At 65.0% G+C, this 24,544-nt stretch overlaps 2 protein-coding genes across 2 annotated transcripts; both read right to left on the bottom strand.

The window, feature by feature from the left end:
• Positions 1–1,372: 1,372 nt before the first annotated feature.
• Positions 1,373–9,314, bottom strand: IFITM10 (interferon induced transmembrane protein 10). Its single transcript, XM_053900179.1, has 4 exons — positions 9,304–9,314; positions 8,522–8,729; positions 7,192–7,644; positions 1,373–2,007 (listed from the first exon to the last, which is right to left on the bottom strand). Exons 1-4 carry the CDS (start codon positions 9,312–9,314, stop codon positions 1,858–1,860), a joined length of 822 nt encoding a protein of 273 aa, XP_053756154.1. The 3' UTR covers positions 1,373–1,857.
• A 3,136-nt stretch (positions 9,315–12,450) lies between these two features.
• Positions 12,451–22,294, bottom strand: CTSD (cathepsin D). The gene is made up of 9 exons (XM_053899305.1): positions 22,120–22,294; positions 19,973–20,132; positions 17,816–17,939; positions 17,232–17,350; positions 16,103–16,323; positions 14,160–14,282; positions 13,652–13,796; positions 13,463–13,561; positions 12,451–13,316 (listed from the first exon to the last, which is right to left on the bottom strand). The coding sequence occupies exons 1-9, from the start codon at positions 22,185–22,187 to the stop codon at positions 13,149–13,151; spliced, it is 1,227 nt and encodes a 408-aa protein (XP_053755280.1). The 5' UTR covers positions 22,188–22,294; the 3' UTR covers positions 12,451–13,148.
• Positions 22,295–24,544: the final 2,250 nt, after the last annotated feature.

Raw genomic sequence — 24,544 nt, forward strand, 5'->3', positions numbered from 1 at the left:
CCAGACCTGACCCGCTGCTCTCGGAAGCCCTGACCCTCTCACGGCAACGCTGCCCCACCCCCAGCGTCCTGCTCCCAAGTCCCCTCCATGCTTCTGTCGCGGAGCCCCCAGCGCGTGCCCCCAGCTGACCACAGCCACACCGGTCCACTTGCCCAGGAAAGACCCCAAACACCTCACCCCTGCCCTGAGCCCTGCCCCCCCGCGTGTCCCCCTCCCAGGGAGGTCGCAGGGGAACCCCAGTCCTCGGCCCCACGTCCACACACCCACCCCATCGTCAGCACTTGTGCCTCTGTCCTGCGTGAGAGAGGAGTCTCTCTCCTGCTGTCTGGACGCTGCCCATACAGGGCTCCGTCTGTGCTCTCCGCCCTTCTCTGACACCCATGCCTTGGTGACCCCTCGGTCACCTGGCCTCCTCCCTGTGGCTGTCTGTCACTGCCGACCCTGAGCCCCGGGCTTGGCACCCTGCTCTGATGACATCCCCGGGACTCTTCTCCCTTGGCCGCCACCTCCCCGCCCCGCCAAGCACACCTTTCCGCCCCTTCCTTACCTCCTTCCTTCCTCCATCACATTCCCAGAAACCCGATGGGCGCCTCTGGCTTCTCCCTCCTCTGCCCCCGACACTCTGGGTGCTGGGACACCCCCTCTTCCTGCCAGCCTTCCGGAGAGAGGTGGTGTTCCTTGGGGTCCATGTTGGCTGTCACTGCCGGGCCCCTCTGCTTCCACAGGGCTCCTCCCCAGGTCCCCATGTGAGGGCTTAGCCCCGGCCAAGTCGGACACGCAGGGACCCCCGGCTCCTCCCGCCCGCCTCACAGCACATCCAGTCTGTCACCAAATTCTTTCATCCGCCCCAGCCCCAGCCTGCACGGTTCCCACTTCTGTGACAGCCTTGTCCCCCGCCTCCCCCCCACAGTCCTCGAAGCCCACAAAGCAAGCCCAGTCCCTCCCCTGCGAAGCCACCCCTGGGCCTGGGGGTGAGGTCAGCAGGCCTTCCTCCTTCGCTCTCTGCACCTGAGCTGCCCAGACGTCCTCTGGTTTCCCAGACGAGCCGCGACCCCGTGCCACGAGGGTTCTGCTCCCTCCCCGGGAACACAGTGGTTTTCTCCGCTCTAACTTACAGCTGGGCAGACAGCTCTGTTCGTGCTGCCTAATCCTCGAGAGGACTCGTGTTTGGGGCACCTTCTGCCAAAGTCCCCCTCGGTCCCCTTGCACCATGGGCAGAAGACCTCCAGGTCACGGAGCAAACCCTCCCCGGCGGTGTTGGCACTGGGGGGGGGGGGTGCCTGGACCGCCAGGCAGCGCCTGAGTGGGGCCCCCAAAGCTGCCAAATCCACCCACCCCCATGCCCTGCTCGGCCCTGGGACAGAGGCTGGGCTGGAGCCAGACAGGTATTTTATTGAAAGTTCACAGATACAAGAGCTCTGAGCAGGGTCACAGCTTGGAGGAGGTGGGGTCGGAGAGGAGAGAGTGAGTCCCCAGATGCTGGCAGCCCCCCCAAGCTGGGGAGCTCCCACAGAAGCCCTTCTTGCTGGGTGTCGGGCCAGAGGGGCCCCAGAAGCCTGGGTGGGGCACAGGAGGGCGGGGCGGGGGGCAGCCGCTGGAAGCCAGGGTGCGGCAACACAGGGAGAAACCCAGACCCCGGGAACGGGCAGAGGCAGAGAGGGTGGGCTGGCCCGAAGCTCACTGCCCCCTTACTGTGCGGACCTTCTGGCGGCCTCGCTGCCCGCTTCACAGCTTCGGGGGGGTCCCAGGGCCCGCGCCCTGCTCCGCCCCAACCACACCGCATCCCGTATCGCGTCAGTCATGACAACGGACGTGTCTCGGGGCTTCGTCTCCACGGCCGGCGGCGCCCGCGGGGTCCTAGTAGTCGGTGAGCGGGTACCGCAGGAAAATGAAGACAAGGATGATACAAGAGGCCGCCAGGGCAGAGCTGGTGATGTTGAACAGCCGGGCGGTCTTGGCGTCTTCCACTGCTCCATTCAGGTCATTGAGAAGCTTCTTGTCTCGAACCTGCAGCCAGAGGGGGGAGGTGAGGCCCGAGGCCAGAGGCCAGGGAAAGGCAAATACGGGTATGGGGCACCTCTGCGCGGAGGGCACCCGGGAATTCTTTGTAGTTCTTTTTGCAACTTTTCCACGTCTGAAATTATTTAAAATAAAACAGGACTGTTTAACAATACTGTACTATTCGATTGAAAGTTACTGAATCAAGGAGGCGGGGCGGGGGGGGGGGTGACACCTGGGTGATTCGGTCAATTAAGCATCCGACTCTGGATTTCGGCTCAGGTCATGATCTCACAGTTCATGGGTTCGAGCCCCGAATCGGGCTCTGCACTGTCAGCGCAGCAGCCTGGGATTCTCTCTCCGTCTCTCTCTGTCCTTCCCCTGCTTGAACTCTCTCTCTCTCTCTCTCTCACACACACACACACACACACATATAAAATAAATAAATAAACATTAAAAAAAAGAAAGTTGGCGAGAGCAGATTGTAAGTGTTCCTACCACCAAAAACCCCACCAACCACAAAAACAATAATTATGTGAGCTGGCAGATGTGCTAACGAACCCTCTTGTTACGATCATCTGGCAGGATGTACGTGTATCGAATTGCAACGTTGTGCACGTTGGACTTCTCCAATGTTGTAGGTCAACTGTAGCTCAATAAAGCTGGGATCGACAAATGAATTCACAAGATAAAGGAGAAACTTGGTCTCAGAGAGTTATATGATCAGCCAATGGAGGTTGTAAGTGTGCCCTAGTCTGAGCGGCTCCTTAATCTAAAATTCACAGGGGTTACCTAAGAATAGGCACTAGACAGAACAGGCAGCGGGCCCCATGGTCTCTGGGAAGGGATGTTAAGATACAGGGAAGACAGTGGGCAGAGTTGGACCCATTTCCAAGATTCTCTGGTTGTGAAGAGGTGTTCCCAAGGAGGAAGCGACCCTCACGCAGGGTAAATCCTAGGATTTCCCTCTCTTCAGCACGTTCTCCCTCCACAAAGTCCAAAGAAGCATAGTTGGATTCGTGGATGGATGAGAAGGGAGGGAAAATAGAAAAAAATGATAGTGCATGGGTCATATGGATGGATGAGATGACATAAGGGATAACAAGGTGAGAGTGAGCAAGGGTGAGTGTGAAGACAGGTACATGATGAATGGATGCACGTGGCTCAGCTAGAGGAGCAGTGGAAAGAAGGGATGCTGTCAGCTTGAAGGATGAGTGGATTTATTGGTGTGCTGGGTCAGAGGATGGATGGATGGCTGACATGTAGAGGTGGTAAGTAAAGCAGTGAAAGTTACTGGGGGGAAGTAAGGTTAGATGAATAGTTAAGTGAACTGATGTACAAAATACATGGGGATGGGATGGGGCAGAGTACGAAGGGAGAAGGAAGCAAAATGAACATGTATAAACACAGATGAATAGAGGAGTGGGTGACTATTTGAATGGGTTGAAGGGAATAAAGGAGCAGGGATCAATGTATATGGGACGGTGGACAGATGGATAGTTGGTTGGATGGATGGATGGATGGATGGGTGGATGGATGGATGGATGTGTGCGTGGATAGATGGATGGTAGATGGATGGTTGGTTGGATGGGTGGACGGATGGTGGATAGACGGATGGATGGGCAGATTGATGGTTGGTTGGATGGATGGATGGGTGGATGGATGGGTGGATGGATGGTGGACAGATGGATGGTTGGTTGGATGGATGGATAGATGGATGGGTGGATGGATGTGTGTGTGGATAGATGGATGGTAGATGGATGGATGGATGGATGATGGATGGGTGGGTGGATGGATTAGTGGGTGGATGGATGGACAGATGGGTGGATGGATGGCTGGCTGGCTGGATGGTGGATGGATGGATGGTGGATGGATGGATGGGTCGGTGGTGGATGGATGGATGGGTGGTGGATAGACGGATGGATGAACAGATGGATGGTTGGATGGATGGATAGATGGGTGGGTGGATGGATGGATGGTGGATGGATGGACGGGTGGGTGGATGGGTGGATGCTGTTGACATTCAGAAAGCAGGTAGTGGGCAAATATGTATATACAAAAACTGACACAATACCCGCTCCCCCCAATCAATTTTTTTGACTTCCCTGTCACTGGGAAGTCCACAACCTCCTGGGCCCACATGGAACAACCACCATATCATTATATCTGCTCCTCGTCTCCTGCCCACCATCCCTGCCCTGGTTCAGGCCATGTGCCCCCTTTCCTGGACACCACACTGGGACCCTAGCTTTTCTCTGCCCTGGGGGTTCTCTCATCCTCTTCCTTCAAACCGGCTGCAGATTTCATAGCTCTGGTCATATCTTCCCTTCTGGGTCTTCCACATGATGACATCCAAACCCCTCACATATTTTTCCAAATCCTTCACTGCATTGCCTCAGTCTGGCTTTCCAGGACTGTTGTCTTGCCCCCAGAGAATATGGGGGCCTTGCAGTTCCCCCCAGATCGCCCCACCCTCATGTCCTAGTTTATATCTGGAACACCTGTCACCTCACCTGCCCTTCAGAGCCCAGTGAAGATGATGCTTCCTCCCGGAAGTCTCCCACTTTGGACTCCAAACTCACCCCAAACCAGGAATGAAATATTCTTTTTCTGAAACACCATGACACTTATTCCACCTTGAAGGTGCCCTCTGTCCACCTACCCCCTCGTACAGCCCTGTCTGACCCCTACAGTGGCCGGCCCTGCCTCGGCACCAGTGACAGCAAGATGGAGGGTTGGGTCTGTTTGGGTGGGCAACCATGCCTGGGGCAGGGGAGTGTCGCAGACCCAGCTGGCATCAAAGTGAACGGGCCCACGTGGGTGGAGACAGCGGACGGACAGGCGCCTGTGACAGGGACACAATGTCTGCTTCACACCCACTGAATGCCAGCCTCTGCCCCGCTCACGCGTGCTGACTTGGGTGTTGTTTTCATTTCTGTTTGTTTTGTGAGCAGACACAGGAACCAGCTCAGAGGAAGGTGGTTTGTGAAGAGCTCACCCCTCTTCAGGGACCAAGCTGGGACTTCAGCCAAGGCCTTCTGACCCCAAGTCCGTTAGGTGCCCTTGGAAGTGCCCATGACTGGCTGCAAATAGCGTCGGGTGCAGCAGGCCAGGAGACAGCTGGATGGACAGATGGACAAGCTCCCAGGTGCAGGAGCCCGAGCCCGCCGCTCCTGCACCCCCTCTGCCCAGGCCAGAGACAGCTCACCTTGCACACTCCTTCCCCAGAAGCCCCGGGCCTTTCTGCCCTGGCTGTCCCCCAGGAAGGATGTGGGGGAGCAGCCCCCGGGTGGAGGCAGCGTGATCTCCTTTACCGCCCCTCAGAAGGACCAATTCCTGCCCACCCCGTCAGAGCACAAATCCTGCACCATTCAGAAATCTGTGACCTACCTACAACCTGCACCAGATGGGCCTGCCCTGTGCCAGCCAGCGCCCACAGCCGAGCCAAGGGGAAGGGGGGGGACAGCTTCCGGACAGGAGCCCACGCGGCCAGACCCGTGTCCACAGGCCATCGTCAGGGCACGGCAAGAGGGCCCCAGGGGAAGCAGAGCGTCACCAGCTGCCCCCACCACGGTGCCCTCTGCCTGGCACTGTTCCGTTGGGGCCAGAGCTGGGGTTGGCCTGGGGGCCTTCACCCCTAATCCCCAGGGGCCTTTCCCGGTGTGCTCTCACAGCACACACAGGCACACGCACGCACACATGCGCACAAAGTCACGTACCACTCACCCACACAGTCACAAATATATGCACACTCACGCACGCACACGTGATGCAATTAATTACACACACACCCACACCTGTATACACTCGCACACATATGCACACCCATACACACGCACACTCACTTGTATACATGCACACACGCGAGTCCACACATAACACACTCACGTGCACAAATATACACACGCATTCACAGCCACACACTCATGCACACATACAATTACACTTACACATCCACACCTACACACCTGTGCACACGCGCATTCACACCTACATGGGCACACACGCTCGTGCATCCACGCATACTCACACACACTCACTCACACCACACAGGCCCCACATGGCAGAGGCCCAGGGCTCCGTGCACCAGCCTGGAGGCGAAGGTGTGCCTGGCGGTGGGGGACGCTGACGAAGAGTCAGGAGGTCGGGAGAGCCAGGCGGCTGGGGCATGTGATGCCAGGGGCAGGGGTGGGGCTCGAAGATGCGCAGCGGCAGAGCTGTGTTCAGGCTGCTGTCCTTCCCCCCTGCAGCCTCCCTGGCCCAGACCCTCCTCTCCCTGCAGCCCCCCATCCCACCGCTGCCCACCCCCCTGCCCCCACCTCACCGGGCGGCTGCAGTCGGTGATGTGCACCTGGCCTCGGACACGCGAATCCAGGGACAGTGACCTCTGACTCTACAGGAGCCAAACCCGTCCGGAGTGACAGGGAGGCGGGTCCTGCTGCTTGGGTTCCAACAGCCCTGGCTCTTTAGTTCTTACACACTTGCACGGGGCTCCTCACCTCAGATGTGAGTGGGTCACAGGCCCCTTCCTGCAATCTGGGCCCATTTCTTTCCCCTCTGCCCCAGGGACGTGGGGTCCTGTCTGCCTGGCACCCTGCTCTGCTCCCAGCCGGCTCCTCTCCCAGCAGTCAGGGGCTTCCCAAAGTTGTACTCACTCAGGGTTTGGGGTCATGCCTCTCTCCCCCTGGACACCCCCCCTCCCCGGCCACCAGGACAGACGTCTAGAAAGAGTGTGGGAGAAGGAAGGCAGAAAGCAGTGACCTTGTCCACCGTGGTCGGAGACCCCGGCTACCGTGGCCTCCTTCTGAAGGTCTGCCTGGTTTCAGGTCCCCCTGTGAGGGGCCCGAGCCATGACACGGGAAGGGTGCTGAGGGTCTGTATCTGTGCGCTGGCTCCCCCCACCCCCCGAGTGCCCAGGGGCAGGTACATCTGAGTGTAATTCCCACGGCCCAGAGGACAGACCGAGCCCCGAGTCTGCACCTTGAGGACTAAGCTGGCTGTGTAGAGAACCCAGTCCTGCGGCCCCCGAGCCCTGTCAAGACGCCCTGGAAGCTTCCGCAGCCCAGGATGGGGAGGGCAGCCCCCCCCTGCGGGCTCAGAGCCGGCCAGCATCCACGTGTCTCCGGATCCCGCGAGGCGGCCCCCACCTGCCGGGACCCGCTCCTCTGCCCCCCGCGCCCCTGCCCGGCTCACTTTGAGGGAGTAGGCCAGCGCAATGAAGCCCAGGCAGCAGAAGTTGAGGTAGACGAAGTTGAAGATGGACCACAGGTAGTAGTCGTTGACCTCGGTGGTGTCCGGGTAGACCTCGATGACCGTCGTGGGGTTCGTCATGGTCTTCTTCTCGGCCAGGTGTTTGCAGGCCTGGGGGGCGCCCGAAGCCCGCATGCTGTCCGTCTTGCTGCTCTTGGATTCCATGGGGAACAGGGTGGGCGCCATGGGGGGCGATGCCGAGGGCTCAGGGGCCGGGGCCGCTGGAGCCTGCAGGGCCGGGGGCTTGGACACGCAGGCAAAGCAACCCTTCGGGGAGCCTGCCGGGGGCCTCGGAATCCAGAAGGCCCCGTCCAGGGGGACTCGGGCTTCCTGGGCGCCGTCCGTGGTGCTGGCCGGGGCTCCCAGCGGGGCTGGGCACTGGCCTGGGCCCTGGGCCTGGAGGCAGGGGGAGAGGAGGAGGGAGCTGGGTCCCGCCCGCCCTGCAGGGCTCGCCCCGATGTCCTGCAGCATCTCCCCTGCAGACTCGCGAGCAGCCCCAGAGGAGCTGGAAATCCCCACCGAGGCTGCCAGCCTGCCACCTGCCTCCCCCACCCGCCCCGGGCACCCCGGTGCCACAGCCCTTCACAGCCGCCTTGGCAGGAACATCGGGGGCTTTTCATCACTTTGCCATCTGCGCACAAACATTCACCCACTGACACACAACAGCACCCCCCCCCCCCGTACCCAGCAACGCCCCAACCAACACGCTGTTGCAATAAACACAGCACGCCAGCGTCCCAAACACCCCGGTACACGCACAGGGCACACAGACCCACAATGACGGTGTCTCGGCCACCATCTGGCAGAATGAGCAGAGCCCTCTGGGGCACCTGCACGCTGACGCCCCTAACACATCGGACACCAAAGGCTCCCCAGACCCTGGGCACGCTGTGCGCCGAGATGCCAGGGAAAAGCCCTGCCCTGTGACACACAGCTTGTACACACACAGCCACACAGGATCCGACGCAATCGCCCAGGGATGGCAGCGGGGCGACTGCAGGGGCTCCGAACTCGCGCACGCCATCCCCGCCCCCAACCCCCGGCCCGGCCCAGAGCGGCCCCGGGGACCCCAGCACACGCTCCCAGGGAGCCACCCAGCCCGCGCCACAAACAGACGCGCAAGGACACTCTGCCAGACGAGCACCCCTCCGGCCAGGCACCGAGACGCTCGCGCCCTGCGCCCCCCCCCCAACCCCCGCAGGGGTCTGTGGCCATCGCCCCGCCGCCCGGGGCCGCCGGGGTCTGAACGGCCGCGCGGACGGCGCGCCCTCACCTGCTGGCGACTCCTGGGCGGGCAGACGGATCCCTGCACCGCGGTCCGCGCGTCCTTCCGCCGGCCCGCGGCTCGCTGTCTGCCCGGCCGCTCCGCGTCCCGGCGGCCCAGCCTCGGCGGGGGGAGCACGCGGGGCTGGCGGCGCCGCTGTCCCCGCTCCTGAGCTCCCTCCGCAGCGCCAGGCCGGCCGCGCGGCTGCAGCCCCAGCCTGACTCACGGCGCCGGCGGCCGCAGCCACCTCCCCGCCTCCTCCCGCCCGCAGGGTGGGGGCCTCAGGCACCGGCCGGAAGCCGGACCCTGGGGAGGGGGCGCAGAGCCGGCGGGGTGAGGGTTGTGGGGGGCTTCGGGGCGGGTCCTCCCACAGGGCCACCCGGTGTCCTCTCCTGCTGTGTCTCCCTCGCCTCCCTCCCTGTCCCTCCCTCTTGCCGAGCCCCCAGGCCCACCCCTGTCTGTCTCTCCAGGAGGGAGCCCCTTCATCCTCCTGCTGTCCCCCTCTGCCCCACCGTGGCCACCGGCATGGCTGTCTGAGCCCTTCCCCTCCGCTGCCCCCTCTCTGACTGCTGTGTCCCTCCCCTCCCCACATGCCCATCCTTGCCCCTCCTGGAGTCCTGGCCTCACCAAGCACCCAGCCCACGCAGAGCCCCCGGTACTCTGGCCCGTGCCCCTCACCCAGCCCAGCCCCCATCTGCTCTCCTGTTCTCGTGCACCCCTCGCCAAAACCAAGCCCCTCGAAGGCCCCAGGTCCCCAGCTGTAGCACCTGCCTGAGCAGGGTGCACCTCACTGAGCCCCCATCCCGTTACCCACCTCTGCACAATCCTGCCACTAACCAGGTCCCCAGCCCCAGAGGCCACCAAGTCCAGGCCTTCCCTGAGCCGTGCTGGCTGGCCCCCATGTGGCCCTGTCCTTTCTGGGCCCACCCTCGTGGAAGCTCCAGACCCCCTTTCCCCAGGTCTGACCCACACAGCCCAGCCCAGAGCCCCGAGCACCCCCCCCCGAACCTGCATTCCTCATACAGTCCAGTCTCCAAGGCCGTGACCTCTCACCTGGGTGTCCCCTCTGCCCATGGGGCCAGATGTCCTTGTCCAAGCCCCTAATGACACTTATCTCCTTGGAGACAAGTCCACTCAGCTGCCCATGCCTCTCTGCCAGCCCTGCCTGACCCACCTGGGCCCCTTCCCCTGCAGATGCGCCTTCCCCTAATCAACACCGGCCCACCCAGCCCAGCCCCTTCTGGGAGCCTCCATTCATGCCACGCCCTCTCATTCCCTCTCACACTTGTCCCCAGCTGACCTCCCCTTCCTGCAGAAGTCCCAGGGGGTCCGTCTGCAAGGGAGAAGCCGCGGCCCTCTTTGCCTCTCCCGGAGCCCCTCACCTCACCATGCAAGTGCCCTCCGAGTTGGGTTCTCTTTACCAACCCACCAGCCTCCACAGAATCCAAAGCCTCCAAAGCCCCCCAGAAGTTGTGTCTATGCACCGGGGCCCCAGGTTTCCTTCCCCAGCTCCCTCCAAGTCCCTGTCCTCTGAGGCCCTGACTGCACCCAGAGCCTCTCCAGTCCTAAAGCCCCCTTTTCCTTCGACCAGCTCAATCTGGTCAATCCGCCGTCTCCACGACCCTCTCTCCTCTGAGCCTGGGCCTTCCCAGGGGCCCCTTCTCTCCTGGAGTCCTTGCCCGCCTCTGGCCCAGTCCTCTGCCAACCCCCTGCTCTCCCCGAACCTCTGTGTGCTATGAGCCCTAGGCCCTCTCTGAACCCTGGACAGGCCCCACCCCCTCCGCAGCCCTCCCTTTTCCAGCCCCGCCCCCTGGCCTCCAGGGCCCAGCCTCATCCATGGCCTCAGGAACCCCCAGAACCTCCAGGAGGCTGACAAAACCCTCTGTGAGTGGGAGGGGTCCCAAGCACCAGGGCCACCCTCCATCCTGGCCCACGCCCTGGGCACAGCTGGACCCAGACCAAGAGCCCCCGGGCATGAAGGTGACGGGGACTGTGGGGGGACCAGGATTCAGTTCTCCTTCACGCGACACCCACTGCCCCCTTGCCAAGGGCCCTCGCTTGGGGGCACCTGGACCCCCAGGCCTCAGGGGGCGCCTGACCTAAGGTGTGCAGCCACACTACCGGGTCCCCGGGGGCCCAGCACTGCCTCACCTGCCCCAGGCCCCGCCCCACGCTGCTCTAGGCAGGCAGGCTGCAGGCAGCGGCCAACAGAGCTGGTCTGCACAGGAGTCCTCCTGGCCCCCGGGGGCCTGCTCCAGACTGCCTTGAGGCTGCCTCCTTCTGAGGACCCCAGAACCCAGGGCGGTTGGGGGAAGGGGGCTCCAGCCCCCACGGGCCTCCACCCAGTGGGCGAAGGAAGGGGCTCGATTTGGGTGGGGTGTCCTCCAGGCAAGGGCAAGAGGCAGGAAATGCCCACTGGAGCCTGCGGTGCTGATGCAGAGCCCAGCAAGCCCGCCAGGAAGAGTGCCAGGCGCTGAGCTGGGCACCCCGTGGGTCTCCGCCAGGCCCCTGGCGAGGAGTGCCCTGTTATCACCCATCTTCTAAAGACAGACCAGAGGCTTAAGGTTGGTTGGACCGTAGAGGCTGGACCTGAGCCCGGAGTCAGACTCCGGAGTCCGGAGGACGCCGACCAGCAGCCCGAGCCAGCCAGCCATACGGTCCTGGCTCTGGGCAGGCGCGTCAGCACCCCAACGGCCGGTAGGGGCTGGAGGCCCAGCCTGCGCTCATCGCCGTAGCGTCGGGGGAAGGGCCGGGGGCATCGAGCTGCGCTGGTCCCCAAGTCCCAGAGAGGGGATGCGGGTGGCGTCCCGGCCCAGGGCCAGAGCTGTGTGGCAAGCGGCACGGCGGGTGGTGGGAGACAGAGCCCAGGGCAGCCGGCAGGAGCCGGGCAGTGGTGCAGAGTGCGGCCTCCCTCCCGGCCCGCCCTGACGCCAGGCCTCTCGGTGCACGAGGGCTCGGATGAGGCGGCCTCCCCGGCAGCCTTGCCAGGCCCTGCGGCTCTGCGACTCCAGGCTCCCCACTCATGTTTCAGGCGCGTGTTACCAGCCTCCCTGCGATTCTAGCTGAATGTCTCTTAAAGGTGCCAGTGAGGGCTCAGTTCTGGGGTGCGGCCCCCTGACTCCCCTCGACAGCCACGCCCCTGAAGGCTGAGGGGGTACCGGGACGGTGCCGCGGGAAACGTTTGCCGTTTCTTCACACCTGCAGGGGGTGGGCGTCCGGCAAGGGTCCGGAGCCACTGATCCCAGCTGCTCACAGACTCCCGTTCATCCCTTAAAACCTCCTGGCCGTGCAGCTGCATCTGGGTAGATACTCCCGAGGGCCCCTCAGGGAACGCCCAACAGGCTGGACCACCAGGAAGGTCACGCCACCTGAGGGATTCCTAACTGGGACCCCCGAGCCGAGGTCTCAGGACCCCAGGCTGGCCTGCTCTGGTGCCGGCTTCGCACAGAGGCTGCGTTCAGGTGCTGGCTGGGAGCCCCAGGGGGAGGCGGGGTGCCCTTGCCATCAGCCCCACGCAGGCGCCTGTCCTAGATTCTAACGGGTGTGCAGGGGGACCAGGGAAGTCCAGGGCCCCGCTTCTGGCAGAAAGCGCGGCAGGTGCTCACCTGGACCACTCTGAAAGCCCCGTCCTGCGGCCTCCCGCCAAGGCCACATCCGGCTGGTCACAGCCCCGGGCCTCACTACCAGCCCGCTCCCTGCCAGTGGCATCTCAGCCTCGAGGCTGGGCGGCAAACCAAAGCCTCCAGGGTCCCTTGTGCAGGGCAAGGGGGCTGGGGTCTGGGAGCCAGGGCACCCCCAAAGGCCCCCGCTCCGACCCCGCCCCAGCCCAGCTGTGAGTCAGGCCTCTGAAACAGCCTCACACTGGCCACACCAGCTCCTTCCCACGTCCGCATTCAGAACCTCCCTCCCACCAAACACGACACATGCCAACACACAAAAAAGAGGCCCAAACAACTGTATTTTCACATCAACATTGGCTCCCAGCCACCAGAGACGGTGGCACCAGCCCCCTTCCCCTTTTTCCCCAACCCTGGACCCATGAGCGCCCTCCTGGACGAGGTCAAGCCGCAGGATGACCCACACGTGTCACAAGGCTGGCTTTGGTCTCTGAGCCCCTACCCTTCCAACCCCTTCCTGCTTGTCCTCGGGCCTCGGCTGGCCCTTCCTCGACGGGCCCACGCAGAAGCACGGGTGGGGCCGGGACTCCAGGCCAGGCAGAGGAGGAACCCAGAGAGCAGCCTGGCACAGGGTGTGGGCTCAGTCCAGAGGCCCTGCCTGGGCAGCCAGGCCCCCAGGGCTGGGGAGGCGGGGGACGACCCGGGGGACGGGTCCTGGGATACAAAGGGGCCGGCCACAAAGCGGGACCCGGTCTTCCGAGTTAGTGCAGTGGCTCCGTGCTGATCAGCCCACGGCTGCTGCCCGCACCCGGCCCTCCATCAGACAGACAGACAGACAGACAGACAGAGGGACGGGTGTGTGGGCGGGACTTCCACAACCAGGGCTGGGGAAAACCGCAGAAGAAATCAGCGGGCCAGAGCCGGGGTGTGAGTGTGAAAGTGTGTGGTGGGGCGGCCAGGAGGGCGGGGGCGGCCGGCCTCCTCCTCCTGGACTCCCTCCTCCGCGGCGGGCACGGCGGCTACAGCCTGGTGGCCTCGGCCAGGCCCACCCGGTTCTCGTCCCGGTCGAACACGGTGTAGTAGCGGCCGATGAAGACGTCACCCAGGATCCAGAGTGGCCCACCGGGCGGGGGGATGTCCATACCCATGAAGCCGCTCAGGCATATGGTCCTCCCGCCCTGCGACACCTGGGACGGCCCTGGTGGTCAGCGCCCCGCCCACCTGCCCCTGCCCTGCCCCCCAGCCCCCGCTGACCTCGAGCGTGTAGGCCTTCGAGGACAGCTTGTGCCCTGTGCCCTGGTGGTCAGCGCCCCGCCCACCTGCCCCTACTGACCTTGAGCGTGTAGTCCTTCGAGGACAGCTTGTACCCTTTGCCCCCCAGCTTCAGAGTGACCTCGGGCAGGGTGGACACCTTCTCGCAGGGGATCATGTACTGAGGGAGGGAAGAGAGTTTAGGTGTGGCCGGCGGGGGGTGGGGGGGTGGGGGGGGCGGCATCCTGCCCACACAGCCGGGCCCACTCACCTCGCCCTGGATCAGCGGCACAGCCCCAATGGCCTTCTGCAGCTCGCGCACCTCGTCCACGGGGCCCACCATGAGGGAGGTGCCCGTGTCCAGGATGGCCTCACAGCCCCCCTTGCACAGAGTCAGGCTGGTGCCCACGTCCACCCTGAGGGGGAGGAGGTATGAGGCCCCTGGCTGGGCTCGGGGTGGGGCCGGGGGGGTGGTCAGTCCTACCGCCAGGGCCGCCTGGGACCCCCGCCTTTTCAGGACCCTCTCTTCGGCTGCGGGTGGAGGCGAGCTGGGGCCCAAAAGGCCAAGAGCACGTTAACAGCCAGCCGCCTTTGACATCACGAGCAGGGCAGGGCCCGAGCCCAGGGGCCAGGGGCTCAGCTGGGTGCCAGGAGGTGGGACAGGCACCCAGGGCCAGGGGGGTCCAGGGCCCAGCACCCCCACCGCAGCCTCCCAGCCCCGAGAGCTGGAGCTGCCCAGAGGCCTGCTGCGGGGGGGCTGGGAGGGGCCCCACACTCACTGGTCCATGTGAACCTGCCAGTATGCCTTGCGGGTGACGTTCAGGTAGGACAGGGAGCCCTGGTAGTACTTGGAGTCCGTGCCACCCAGCATCAGCTCGCCCCCGGGCTGCGCGTTAGGGTCCCTGGGAAGAGAGAAAAGAGGAAGTCGGCCGCCCTTGCCCCTTGAGCACGGGGGACCCCTGCCAGCCCCCACACCAAGCCTCCGGCCTGAGCGTCGGGTGCCACCAGCACCAGCTGGAGCCAAGTCAGAAGCAAAGGGTGAAGGGTGGAGGGTGGGGGGGGTGGGTGCTCTCCGAAGACCCACAAGGATGGAAGGACCCGGAAGGGAGGGGACTTCCTTCTCCCCAAGGGGAGGGGCTCCAATCCCACACCCCGTGTAGCCTGCAGGCCACGAGATGCCGCCCAGACCTCAGGCGCTCCTGGTCTGCCAGCGGAAATGGGCCAGGGTCAAGGCAGCGGGCAGACAGGGAAGTGAAAGCTAGGAGCCCAAGGAGGGGACCCTCCTCTGCGTGAAAACGACACAAACCAGGGAGGGCTTGCAGGAGGCGGCAGCGAAGTCAGCTCACTCCTGCCCTGGGGCCCGTGCACCTGCTGTTCCCAGGGACGCTCTCTGTCCACATCCTCACCCAACTGCCCCCCACCCCCACATCTCCGCTCAGCCTGTGCTGAGCACCCTCCCACCTCCAGACCCTTCTCCAGACTTAGTGTTTGAGCTCACGGTCTTCTTCCTGGCCGGTCCCCACACCCAGAAAGCACCAGGCCAAACGCGGCCCTCCCTCTACTACCTGTGGCCTCCAGCCCTCCCCCTTGGCCTTCACCTCCTATCACCTCCGAAATCCCAGACCACGGCCTCCTGCCTGCTCCCCACCCGCAGCCCTGCCCTACCTCCCTGCCCCTCTCTGCCCACCCAGGGGAGCCACAGCACCGCACTGTCCGTCCCTGGGCCTGGGACTGGCCAACCTCCTGGGTCCCCTCCCCCTGTCCACCCACCCTGGGCCCGAGGCTTCACAGGAAAAGACCAGCCTCCAGGGGTGGCTCTGCCCGGCCCGGCTGCTGGGTATTTACACCGACCAAGCTCTGATCAAGGGACAGAGCGCAGCACCCAGGCAGGGGCCAGGCTGAGGGCAGGGTTCGAGCTGGCATTCAGCCAGAAGGGCAAGTGGGCAGGCTCTGGAGGGTGAGGGCTCTGGGGAGGGGGGGTGGCACGGTGACCACTGGTGGTCGGCAGGGTTGCCCGCTCACACGCTGCCCACACGTCCAGGCCTGGCACACCCCCATCAGGGCCTCTGGCACCGCCCTGAGGGGAGAGACGAGGCCCCTGCACGTAGGTGACCCCACCCTCCGTGTGGGGCAAGGGCCACCGGGGTGGGGGCCTTCTCTGCGGCAGGCACAGACACACTGGGGGCTGCTTCCAGATGGCATGACGGAGGCCGCGCTCCACACCAACCTTGGCCCATGGCCGCCTCTAGCAGCATCTGGCACTCAAGGCCCAACTGGGGTCACCTCCCGTGGAAAGCCCCCAGAATCCTCGTCTCCAGAGGCCCTGCTTCAGGTTGGGGCCCAGGGCTTTGTCCCCTCTAGGCCATCAGTGACCCAGGGGCCACGTCTTCCTCTCATCAGGCCCAGGGAAAGCCGGGCTGACGGACCCAGGAGGAGTTGTGGTGACTCCCGACCAGGGTCCGGTTCTCCCCAGGCGGCCCGCTGAGCAAGATGCTGGACCCACAGCCCGAGCCGCTCCCGGTGGGAAGCCCGGGCTGTGCGGCTACCCGGGGGTCTGCAAGAGGGTGGCCAGTCCCGCCTCCGGTCAGAGGTCAGAAGCTGCAGCCCGGCGCCTGGAGGGTGGCCAGGGAGGTGGTGGCCCGAGCCCCCTGCAGTCGGCCACACTGAGCTGGGAAGCGGGGTGAGGACTGGGGAAGAGAGGGGGCCGGCCCTCCCACCCCACCTGTTCAGGTAGAAGGAGAAGATGTTCTTCTCCACCAACTTCTGCTTCATCAGGTTATCAAAGACGGGGAGCACGTCGTCAACGGAGATACGGGGGTAGGCCATGCCAAGAATGCCGTCGAACTTGGCTGCGATGAAGGTGATGCCCGGCTGCTTGATGGCCTCACCGAAGATCTGCCTCTCCACCTTGACGCCAGCCACGGTCGGAGTCTGGCAGGGTACCTGCAGGCCGGAGGGGGGTGGTCAGCGGGCCGCAGGGGCCTGCGGGGCCCGACCCCAGGTCCCGCGCGTGTGCTCACGGCCACAGCTCCAACACCCGCTCCGTCCCCACGGAGCGACGGTGCTCGGCCCCCGCCCGCCACTGCGCACCCAGGACCTGAGACGGGCAGAGGGCCCGGGAGAAAGGCTGGCGGCACTGGTGGGACAGGGACGTGGGGTCTGTGCTGGTCGGGGCACCGACTGAGTTGGAGTCAGCTCAGAGGGCTGGGCTCCGTGCTCGGCTCTGGCCTCCTGGCCCCCTCCCCCTGCCGGCCCAGGCCTGCTCCTGCCCTTGGCCTGCTGGAACCCCATGACCCAACCCCATGACCCAACTCAGCAGACTTGAGGCCACACCGCCCCTCCCCCACCGCGGGACAGGCAGCTGACAGAGAGGCAGAGCAGGATGTGGGAAGAAACGTCTGTTTGGGGTTGACACCCTGCGACACCGGGAACGGGGGAGCGTGGCGGGCGACATCCTGTTGTGGACCCACAGAATCCAGGAGGAGGGGACCCTAACAGACCGTCCAGACAAGCAGGCCCTGGCGTGCCCTGCGGCCTCCTGGTCCGGCTGGGGCTTCGGGTGCCCAGACGGCCCTCCTGGCATCCTCCACAGGGGCTCTGGCACACCTCAGCCCCCCCGACCGGCTCCCCTGCCTGGCCGCCGGCCGCGAGGCTGGGAGGAGGCCGCACCGCCAATCACTCGCTCGCCTGCCGGGTCCCGGTTCCACACCCGCGCCCCGGCGGCTCCACGGGCGTCGAGACCCTGGCTGGCCCGCTCTCCCCCCTTCAACACTAAGCGGCCCGGCCCTGCGGTGGGGCCGGGGTCACGGGGAGCATCCCAGGGCCCAGGAGCGGCCTCGCCACAGACTCACCGACACGGTGTCCTGGCTCAGGTACCCGGAGAGGCTGCCGGAGCCATAGTGGATGTCGAAGGACGTGCCATTCTTGACGTACGTGCTGGACTTGCCGCTGTTATACTTGTTGTGGAGCCCTGCGGGCAGAGCCACCGTCAGCCCGCTGCCCCCGCCAGGCCCTGGGCGCCTGCCACGGAGCCCCCCCCCCCCCGCCAGCCTGGGCCTCGGCCAGCCATGCTCTGGCCTGGCCTCCTCCATCCTTGGCCACCCCGGGGCCCCGCCCAGACACCTGGAAAGCGGGGTGCCCGGGGAGGGCAGAGGGGCCAAGTGCGTCTGGTGGGGCTGAGAGCTGGAAGCCGCACGTCGCCCAAGAGGGGCTGAGGCAGGGCCACCGAAGGCCCAAGGCCTGGCCTGCTGGCCCCCGCGCACGGGGCTGCACCCGAGGTAGGGCGGCAGGGCCCGGAGCCCGGGGGAGAGTGTGCGGCCGGCGGGGGGGGGTGTTGCATGCGTGTGAGGTGGCGGCCAGGCCGCGTACCCACACCCTGGGGCCCTCCCCTCCCTGCCTGCTCCCTTCGGCCGCACGAGGCGGAGCTGTGACTCACAGCAGGCGATGTCCAGCAGCTTGCAGTGGATCGAGGGGACCCACAGGTTGGCGGAACCGGTGTCGAAGACGACCGTGAAGCACTGTGGGGGCGTCCCAATGCCGATCTCCCCGTAGTACTGGGCCTGGGCAGGGGAGGGGCGTGCCTCAGGGCCGCGGCGTGGCGGGGGGCATCCCGCGTTCCCGCTGGGCCACAGAGGGACCACTGGTTGCCTTGGGAGTCAGACTCTGGAAGGCCCAAGTCTGAGGAGACACGGGAGCCTACCCCCTCACGCCCCCTCCCCCCCAGCCGCTGGTCCCCGTACCCTGGAAGACCCCTCTGCCTCACAGATCCAGGCCCAGAAGGGGAGACTTCTTCCCCAGGATGGGAGCCAAGTCACAACTCGCCTCTGGGACCTCAGTTCCCACCCTGCCCTTGCCCCACAGGGCCAAGCCTGGAGGACTTCTAGGTGGAGGCATGCGAACGGCCAAAGGGAGGAGGTGCACCCTGGAGACCGACAGTGTTGGCTCAGAGTCCCTCACTGCCTAGACTCCCTGCCTTCCCTGCTCTGAGCCTCAGTTTCCCCATCTGTACACAGCGGAGGAGGGCAGCCTGGGAAACCCAGGGTACTTGGCTCAAGGCTCAGGTGACCATGAAGGGGGCACACGCCCCCTGAGCCTCAAACCTCGTCGTCGATGCTCTCACAGGTCAGAGGACACGGGGGCTTGGATGTGAGATACGAGCTTGAGGCCCCCCGGGTCCTGCCGGCCTGGGCGCCCCCGTCCCCTGAGAGGCGGCCTAGACCACAGGTCACCACGGGATTCCGGCTCTGGTCCCTGTGGGAGCCTCTCTGCTGCCACTTGGCTCCAGGGAAAACCCACAGCTGCTGCCTCATGACCAAGCAGAAGTGTCCAGATATGGGGGGCTGGGGGATGACTCAGCAAATGTGTGTGTGTGTGTGTGTGTGTGTGTGTGTGTGTGTGTGTGCGCCTGAATTGGGGGACCAGGAACCGGTCAGTCAGCACCCCCTCCCCCCCCCCGCCGAGTCCAGTCACATGCCTGTGAGGCCACAGCTTCCTGGCACTGCTGGGGCTCTGGCAAGAGAGGACAAAGGCTGCAGCCACCTGTCCCAGCCACAGGTGGGCCAGAGGCTGGATGGCAGCAAGGAGCGAGGTCCCCAAGACTCAGGGGCAGGAGAGACAGAAGGACGCCCACCCGGGCAGCCCCAGAACCTGACCCCAGAGGCGGGACCAGGCCGGGCCAGCTCTGGGGTGCTATGTAGCTTATAAAACATCCCTCAAGGAGCACGGGGCAGGTGCAGGGCTGGCTGCTGGCCAGAGGAAAGAGGTAAGGAGGCGGAACTGGGTCGCGGGTGGCGCCAGGCCTCCCGGCGGGACAGGCACCCCCACAGAAGCTCCAGGGCAGTTAGTTACGCCTGGGCGGGCTGGCCCACATGACCCACGAGGACCCCACAGCCTCTCGGGGCCTGACGCAGGCTCCTCCGTGCCCAGCGGATGGCCCTGGGCCCAGCCCGGTGATTTGCAGAGGGTGGCCCTGTCCCACAATCCCACAGACCGGCCTCGAGAACAAGGTGGCTTCTGGGGGGCCTGGGTGGCTCAGTCGGTCGAGCGTCCGACTTCGGCTCGGGTCATGATCTCACAGTTCGTGAGTTCAAGCCCCGTGTTGGGCTCTGGGCTGACAGCTCGGAGCCTGGAGCCTGCTTCGGATTCCGTGCCTCCCTCTCTCTGCCCCTCCCCTGCTCGCACTCTGTCTCTCTCTCAAAAATAAATAAACGTTAAAAAAAAATTAAAAATAAGAAAAGAACAAGGTGGCTTCTGAGGTCGGTGATGGTCAGCGGGACGCAGGGGGAGAGGTCATGGAGGGGCCGAGGGCACCCCAACCCACCCTCACCCTACACAAGCAGGCCCTGCAGGGGAGCCGTGCAGACCCCCCAGAAGGACACCGTGCGAGTCCTCCACCTGGCAGGGGTGACAGGAGGGGCACCGCAGGGGAGGATGTGGCTGAGCAGAAGCCCCCCCCCCGCCCCCGCACCGAGCAGGGGGGTTCAGCAAAAGCGCTGCTTGCTAAAGAGTATCTCGTGCTGGCTTATCAGTTCCCGTCCAATCAGTGTTTGCCACTAACCGGGCCCCCGCCCCAAGTGGAGGCCCCCATACTCACGTCCAGGTAGTTCTTCAGTATCTCGGGAATGGGCCCCCCAGTCACAGTGGGCACTCCTTGGGCGTATTTCGAAATGGGGCCCTTGGCAATCAGATCTTCCACGGGGCCCCCCGACTCCGACATGGTTCGGCGCACAGACGTGAACTTGTACAGCGGGATTCTGTCAAGAGGAGGGGGCCCGTCAGGGCTCGCCTCCCCCTCCGCACCCTCAGCCGCCAGGGGCTCCGAGAGCGCCCGCCCCATCCCCGTCCCCCGCTCTGTGTCTGCTCTGGTCTCTTCTGGGACAGCGGCCCATGGGGGTCTGTGAGGACATCGGCGTCACAGGTGACCCATCCGCCTGGCCCTCTCAATCTGTTCTCCACAGACGCCATGCAGAGAGGTCCCCACTTCCCCTGTGTGGCCTCTGGTTGGCCGTCTCCCGGCCACCAGATGGGACTCAAGACTGCCACCTCGGAGAAGCCCTCCTTGGCCATCCCTCACGTGACCCCGTTTCCCTCTGGGGCACTCTCCAATGCTGTAGTGAATTTATTTACTGCTGGTCTGTGCTCTGTCCCCACCACGGTACAGACCCCAGGAGGGGCAAGGACTGCACTGGAAGGCTAGGGGTCCGTGCTCCCGGGTCTGCCTTCCTCGGAGATGCCCCAGGGTACCCCCACGGGCAGCCCCTGCCTCCCAGCCTTGGCAGTCTGCCTGGGCAGAAAGAGCACGGGGTTGAGGTCAGGTGTCCCGGTTCCTGTGCCTGAGGTCCCTCCCCCACCCGGACCCTTGGCTCCTCCAGGCCTTAAGCTTGCACCCCTGCTTCCATGGTGCAGGGGTGGGGCAGGAGAGCAGACCTGAGAAAACTCACACACCTGGATGACAGGTCCTCCCAGCCCAGGGGATTTGGGAGTTCAAGGTCACGGCTGGCCCTTCCCAGCAAGCCAAGGGCTGCTTCAGAAGATGGGGCTCTTGCCTAAGACCGGGTAGGCCGTAAAAGCCCAAGGTTCTTGCTTGGGGGGAGAGGGGCACGCCCTCCAGTAACCCAGGAAACAGGTGCCAGGCAGTCCCAGAGGACGGGGAGGAGGTGTGAGGGGCTCTGGTTCAGCTGCCCAGCCCCAAGCGACCCAGGTTCAGTCCCCAACAGCCATGCATCCCTGGAGAGGAGGCCTGTGGGTGGAGTCAGGGGAGGGTCCATTCGGGGCCACATGCCCCCAGGCCACAGCCCATGGTGCAGCCCCTTGGCAAGGCTGAGTCCCACTGCCCCCCCCCCCCCCAGCTCCCACAGCCCTATGACTTCACCCACCTGCCCCTGGGCAAAAGGCCCGCCTTGGAGTTGGAAGGATGCCTTCCCAGGCCCTGGGGCAGGGGGAAGGGGGGCAAGGGTGGGTGCAGGACCAGAGGGGCTGGCCCACCACACCCCTCCCCAAGCGGGGGGGGGGGGGGGACTCAGGCTGCCTTGCGAGAGTGGGAGTGGGGGATGGAAGCACCCTCCTCGGCCTGGCTGGCCCACAAGGCCTGGGGTTGGTGGCCTCTCCTGGTACAGGGGGGGCAGGCCCTAGAGACCTGAGGAAGGTGTGGTCCTCACTAGAGCAGAGGGCACAGGTGGAGAACCCCGCAGCCCCGTGCCAGCTGCGCCCCTCACCCGGACCCTCTCCCTAGGCTAGCTCCCTACTGTATCTGAGACCCCCGGGGGCCCCCAGCGCCCAGAAGGTCTCCCGAGTAAGAGCCCAAGACCCAAACCAAAGGCGACCATGCCCAATCCACAGCTGGCAAAGGGCAGGGGGAGAAGCGGGAAAATGACTTGCCCAGATACACCTGGGTGTCCAGACTTCCACACAGGTGGGCCTTGAGTACAGGTGCCGCAGCCCCACCTGTCCTGGGGAGGCTCGTCGGCCTGGGTCTCCGCCATCCTCCCTCCCGCCGCCTCCTGCCCCCCACCCCAAGGCAGACTCCACGGTGGTAGAGAAGAGGGGTCCCCGGGCTGGCGGGGGACCCCGGGTGAGGCCCTGCAGGAGGCCGCGCGGGCCGGCACAGCCCGCATTCCAGAGGGCAGGGCGTACGGAGGGCACCGGGGGCGCGGGGTGCACGGGAGGGTGCACGAGGGAGGGGTACACGGAAGAGGGGGTACACGGAGGGGTCGCAGGGTGCACGGGGTCGCAGGGCCTCACCTGATGAGCGCGGCGGTGGACGCGGCCAGCAGGCCGAGAACGAGCAGCAGCACGCTGGGGGGCTGCATGGTGGCGGCGGCCGGGTCGGACCCGAGCGCCCAGAGGTCGAGCGCTTATAGCCTGGATGACGGCGCACTTGGCAAAGTCAGCTGACCGGACTGTTTGCACCCGGACCGGTCACGCGGGCCTCGGCCGGCGTGCGCGGGGCGGGGTCTGGGCGGGGCGGCCCCGGCCGCGTTCCCGCCGGGCCCGCGCACGGCGCTCGGGGACGCGCACGCAGGCCTGCCGGCGCTGGGGGACGCGCGCGCGCGCGGGGCGGGAAGGTGGCTGCGAGCCCCAGCCGTGGGGACCCGGCGCTGGGGTTCTGGGCGCCGGTGGCCGGGGAGCCTCCGGACCCTGGGGCTCCGTCGCCGCCGTAGACACGCGGGCTGTGCGCCGCGTGGGGCCTCGCAGCCTTTCCGAGGCCCCTGCTCCACCTTCCCGCCCCCGCACTGCACCCGCTGCACCGCCCTCCTCCCCTCCCTCCCACCGTTCGCCCAAGCTTCTACCGCTCTCACTCTTCTCTCAACCCTGGGGTCGTCCGGGCCTCATCGCCTCGCAAGTGTCCACCTGTCCTACCGGGGCCACCCTGCATCCTGCTTCCTCTGGGGGGCCCACTGGCCCTTTCCAGGCCCCATCTCAAAGGACACCGCCCAGTGGGATCAGATGAGGAACAGGTCTCCCACCTTGAGCAGCTCAGGTGGTTTTCGCCAGCCTCGGAGGGCTGAGAGAGTGAGTCCCTCGCTGGGGCCGCAGTGGCCCGCTGACCTCCAGGGCCCCGCCAAATCACCCAGTCATGCCCAGCTTGCTGTCGGAGGGCAGGGCCACATCCCGCTTCTCGCCCTCACTCCCAGCCAGAAGGAGGACCAGGCATGAAGGAGAAAAGGAGCTTGGATGGGTCATGTCAGAGAGGGTCCGTGGCAAGAAGGAAATAAATCAGAGGAAAGCGCTAGAAAGTGACCATTGTTGAGAGCAGGCCTCTCTGGGATGGTGATATTTGAGCAGGATGGGAACAATGAGGAACTTTCACAAAGGGACTCCCCTAGGGCACTCTTTCTTGAGTGCCCCACTCACAGGGGGCAAACAGGTTCTGTGACCCCTGAATAAATCAGGACCCTGACCCCAGCCAACACCCTCCCACCCGGCTTGGCCTGATGGCCGCAGATGAGTGCCCACTGCCCTGCCTCCATACTCAGCAGTTATACACAGTTGACCTGGGCTCATCGTCTGGTGCGGTGCCGGATATGGGGACTCAAGCCAGGACCGAAGCAGGCAAACATGCTGCCCTCAGAGTCTGACCAAGACGCGTGGGTCCAGGCCTTGCCCCATGCAGGCCCAAGCGGGACCCTTGCACTGGTCACTATCACCTCCCTCTCCACCCTCCCCCCGCCCAGCAGACGGCTGTCTTGGGAGGTCAGCTGGCCTCTGGATGGGCTGGATGCCGCCACAATCGCTTGAAGGTGGTCCCAGCTGGTGTCCCCCTGGGTCCCAGTGCCCACTAGCGGACAAGACCATGTGTGTCCCATGATGCTCAGACACAGATGTGTGAGAAAAGACACCTTCGCAGGGTCCCATCTGCTTTACCCACATTTACAAGGAACATTTACAGAAGCATTTACAAGGTCGGTGAGGCCAGCAGCCGGTGTGGACAGGAGAGGCAGAGTGGCTGGTCAGAGACATCAGGGCGGGACCAGTAGTCAGTTGTGCCGGCCCGAGACCCTTGGCTTTCCCCTGAGGACAGTGGGGAGCCGCCGGTGGCCCTGGGCGGAGAGACCGCGTGTCCATCCGTTCCGTAGGCCACGAGGACGTTGTGTCTGTGGTGCTTGTTCCCACGATCCCCCAGCACCCAGAGCAGGGCCTGGCATGTGCCCACCAACAGGCGTTGGCCCTGAGTGGTGCTGGCTGGCTCCTGGCTGGTTTCTGTGCCCCTCCCCCACAAAGCTCTCCGCAATACCCTGCCTCCCTACCTCTCCAGCACCCTGGAGAGGCTCGGGGTGGAAAGGGAGGGTGGAAAGGGAGCGGAAGAGGCTGCCCCCAGGCCCTGCGGCTGCTCCCCAGAGGGCAGTGCGGGGCTCCATCCCCCGGTGGGCGGTGCCACAGGACCGCGTGGGCTGGGACCTGGGCTGGGCTGGGATCCGGGCTGGGCTGGGATCCACGGCCGGCACCAGACGGAGCTGTGTCCCCACCTTACGCAGCTGCCCTGGCCCAGGGCCCTATGTTCCCTAAAACCCTGTGTAGCCTCAGCCAGGTGCAAGGGTCCCGAAGAGGGCCCCGTTCCCTGCCCCTGCCAAAGGCTGGGAGAGGCACTCCCCTGTTGGACCAAAGGCAGTGGGCCCAGCACAGAACTACAGGCCTAGAGGCATTTTGGTGCCCACTGACGGGGGGC

This window comes from Panthera pardus, unplaced genomic scaffold, assembly GCF_024362965.1.
Source record: "Panthera pardus isolate Hobbes unplaced genomic scaffold, ASM2436296v1 HiC_scaffold_12, whole genome shotgun sequence".
Classification (NCBI taxonomy): Eukaryota; Metazoa; Chordata; class Mammalia; order Carnivora; family Felidae; genus Panthera; species Panthera pardus.

Coding starts and splice junctions, on each gene's coding strand:
- IFITM10 (XM_053900179.1), bottom strand. Junction 7,645..8,521: donor CGCCCAGGAGTCGCCAGCAG/GTGAGGGCGCGC, acceptor CCCTGCCTCCAG/GCCCAGGGCCCAGGCCAGTG. Junction 2,008..7,191: donor CGCTGGCCTACTCCCTCAAA/GTGAGCCGGGCA, acceptor CTCTGGCTGCAG/GTTCGAGACAAGAAGCTTCT.
- CTSD (XM_053899305.1), bottom strand. CDS start 22,187: ATGCAGCCCCCCAGCGTGCTGCTGCTCGTTCTCGGCCTGCTGGCCGCG. Junction 20,133..22,119: donor TCCACCGCCGCGCTCATCAG/GTGAGGCCCTGC, acceptor TCCTCTTGACAG/AATCCCGCTGTACAAGTTCA. Junction 13,797..14,159: donor TGGCAGGTTCACATGGACCA/GTGAGTGTGGGG, acceptor CCTCCCCCTCAG/GGTGGACGTGGGCACCAGCC.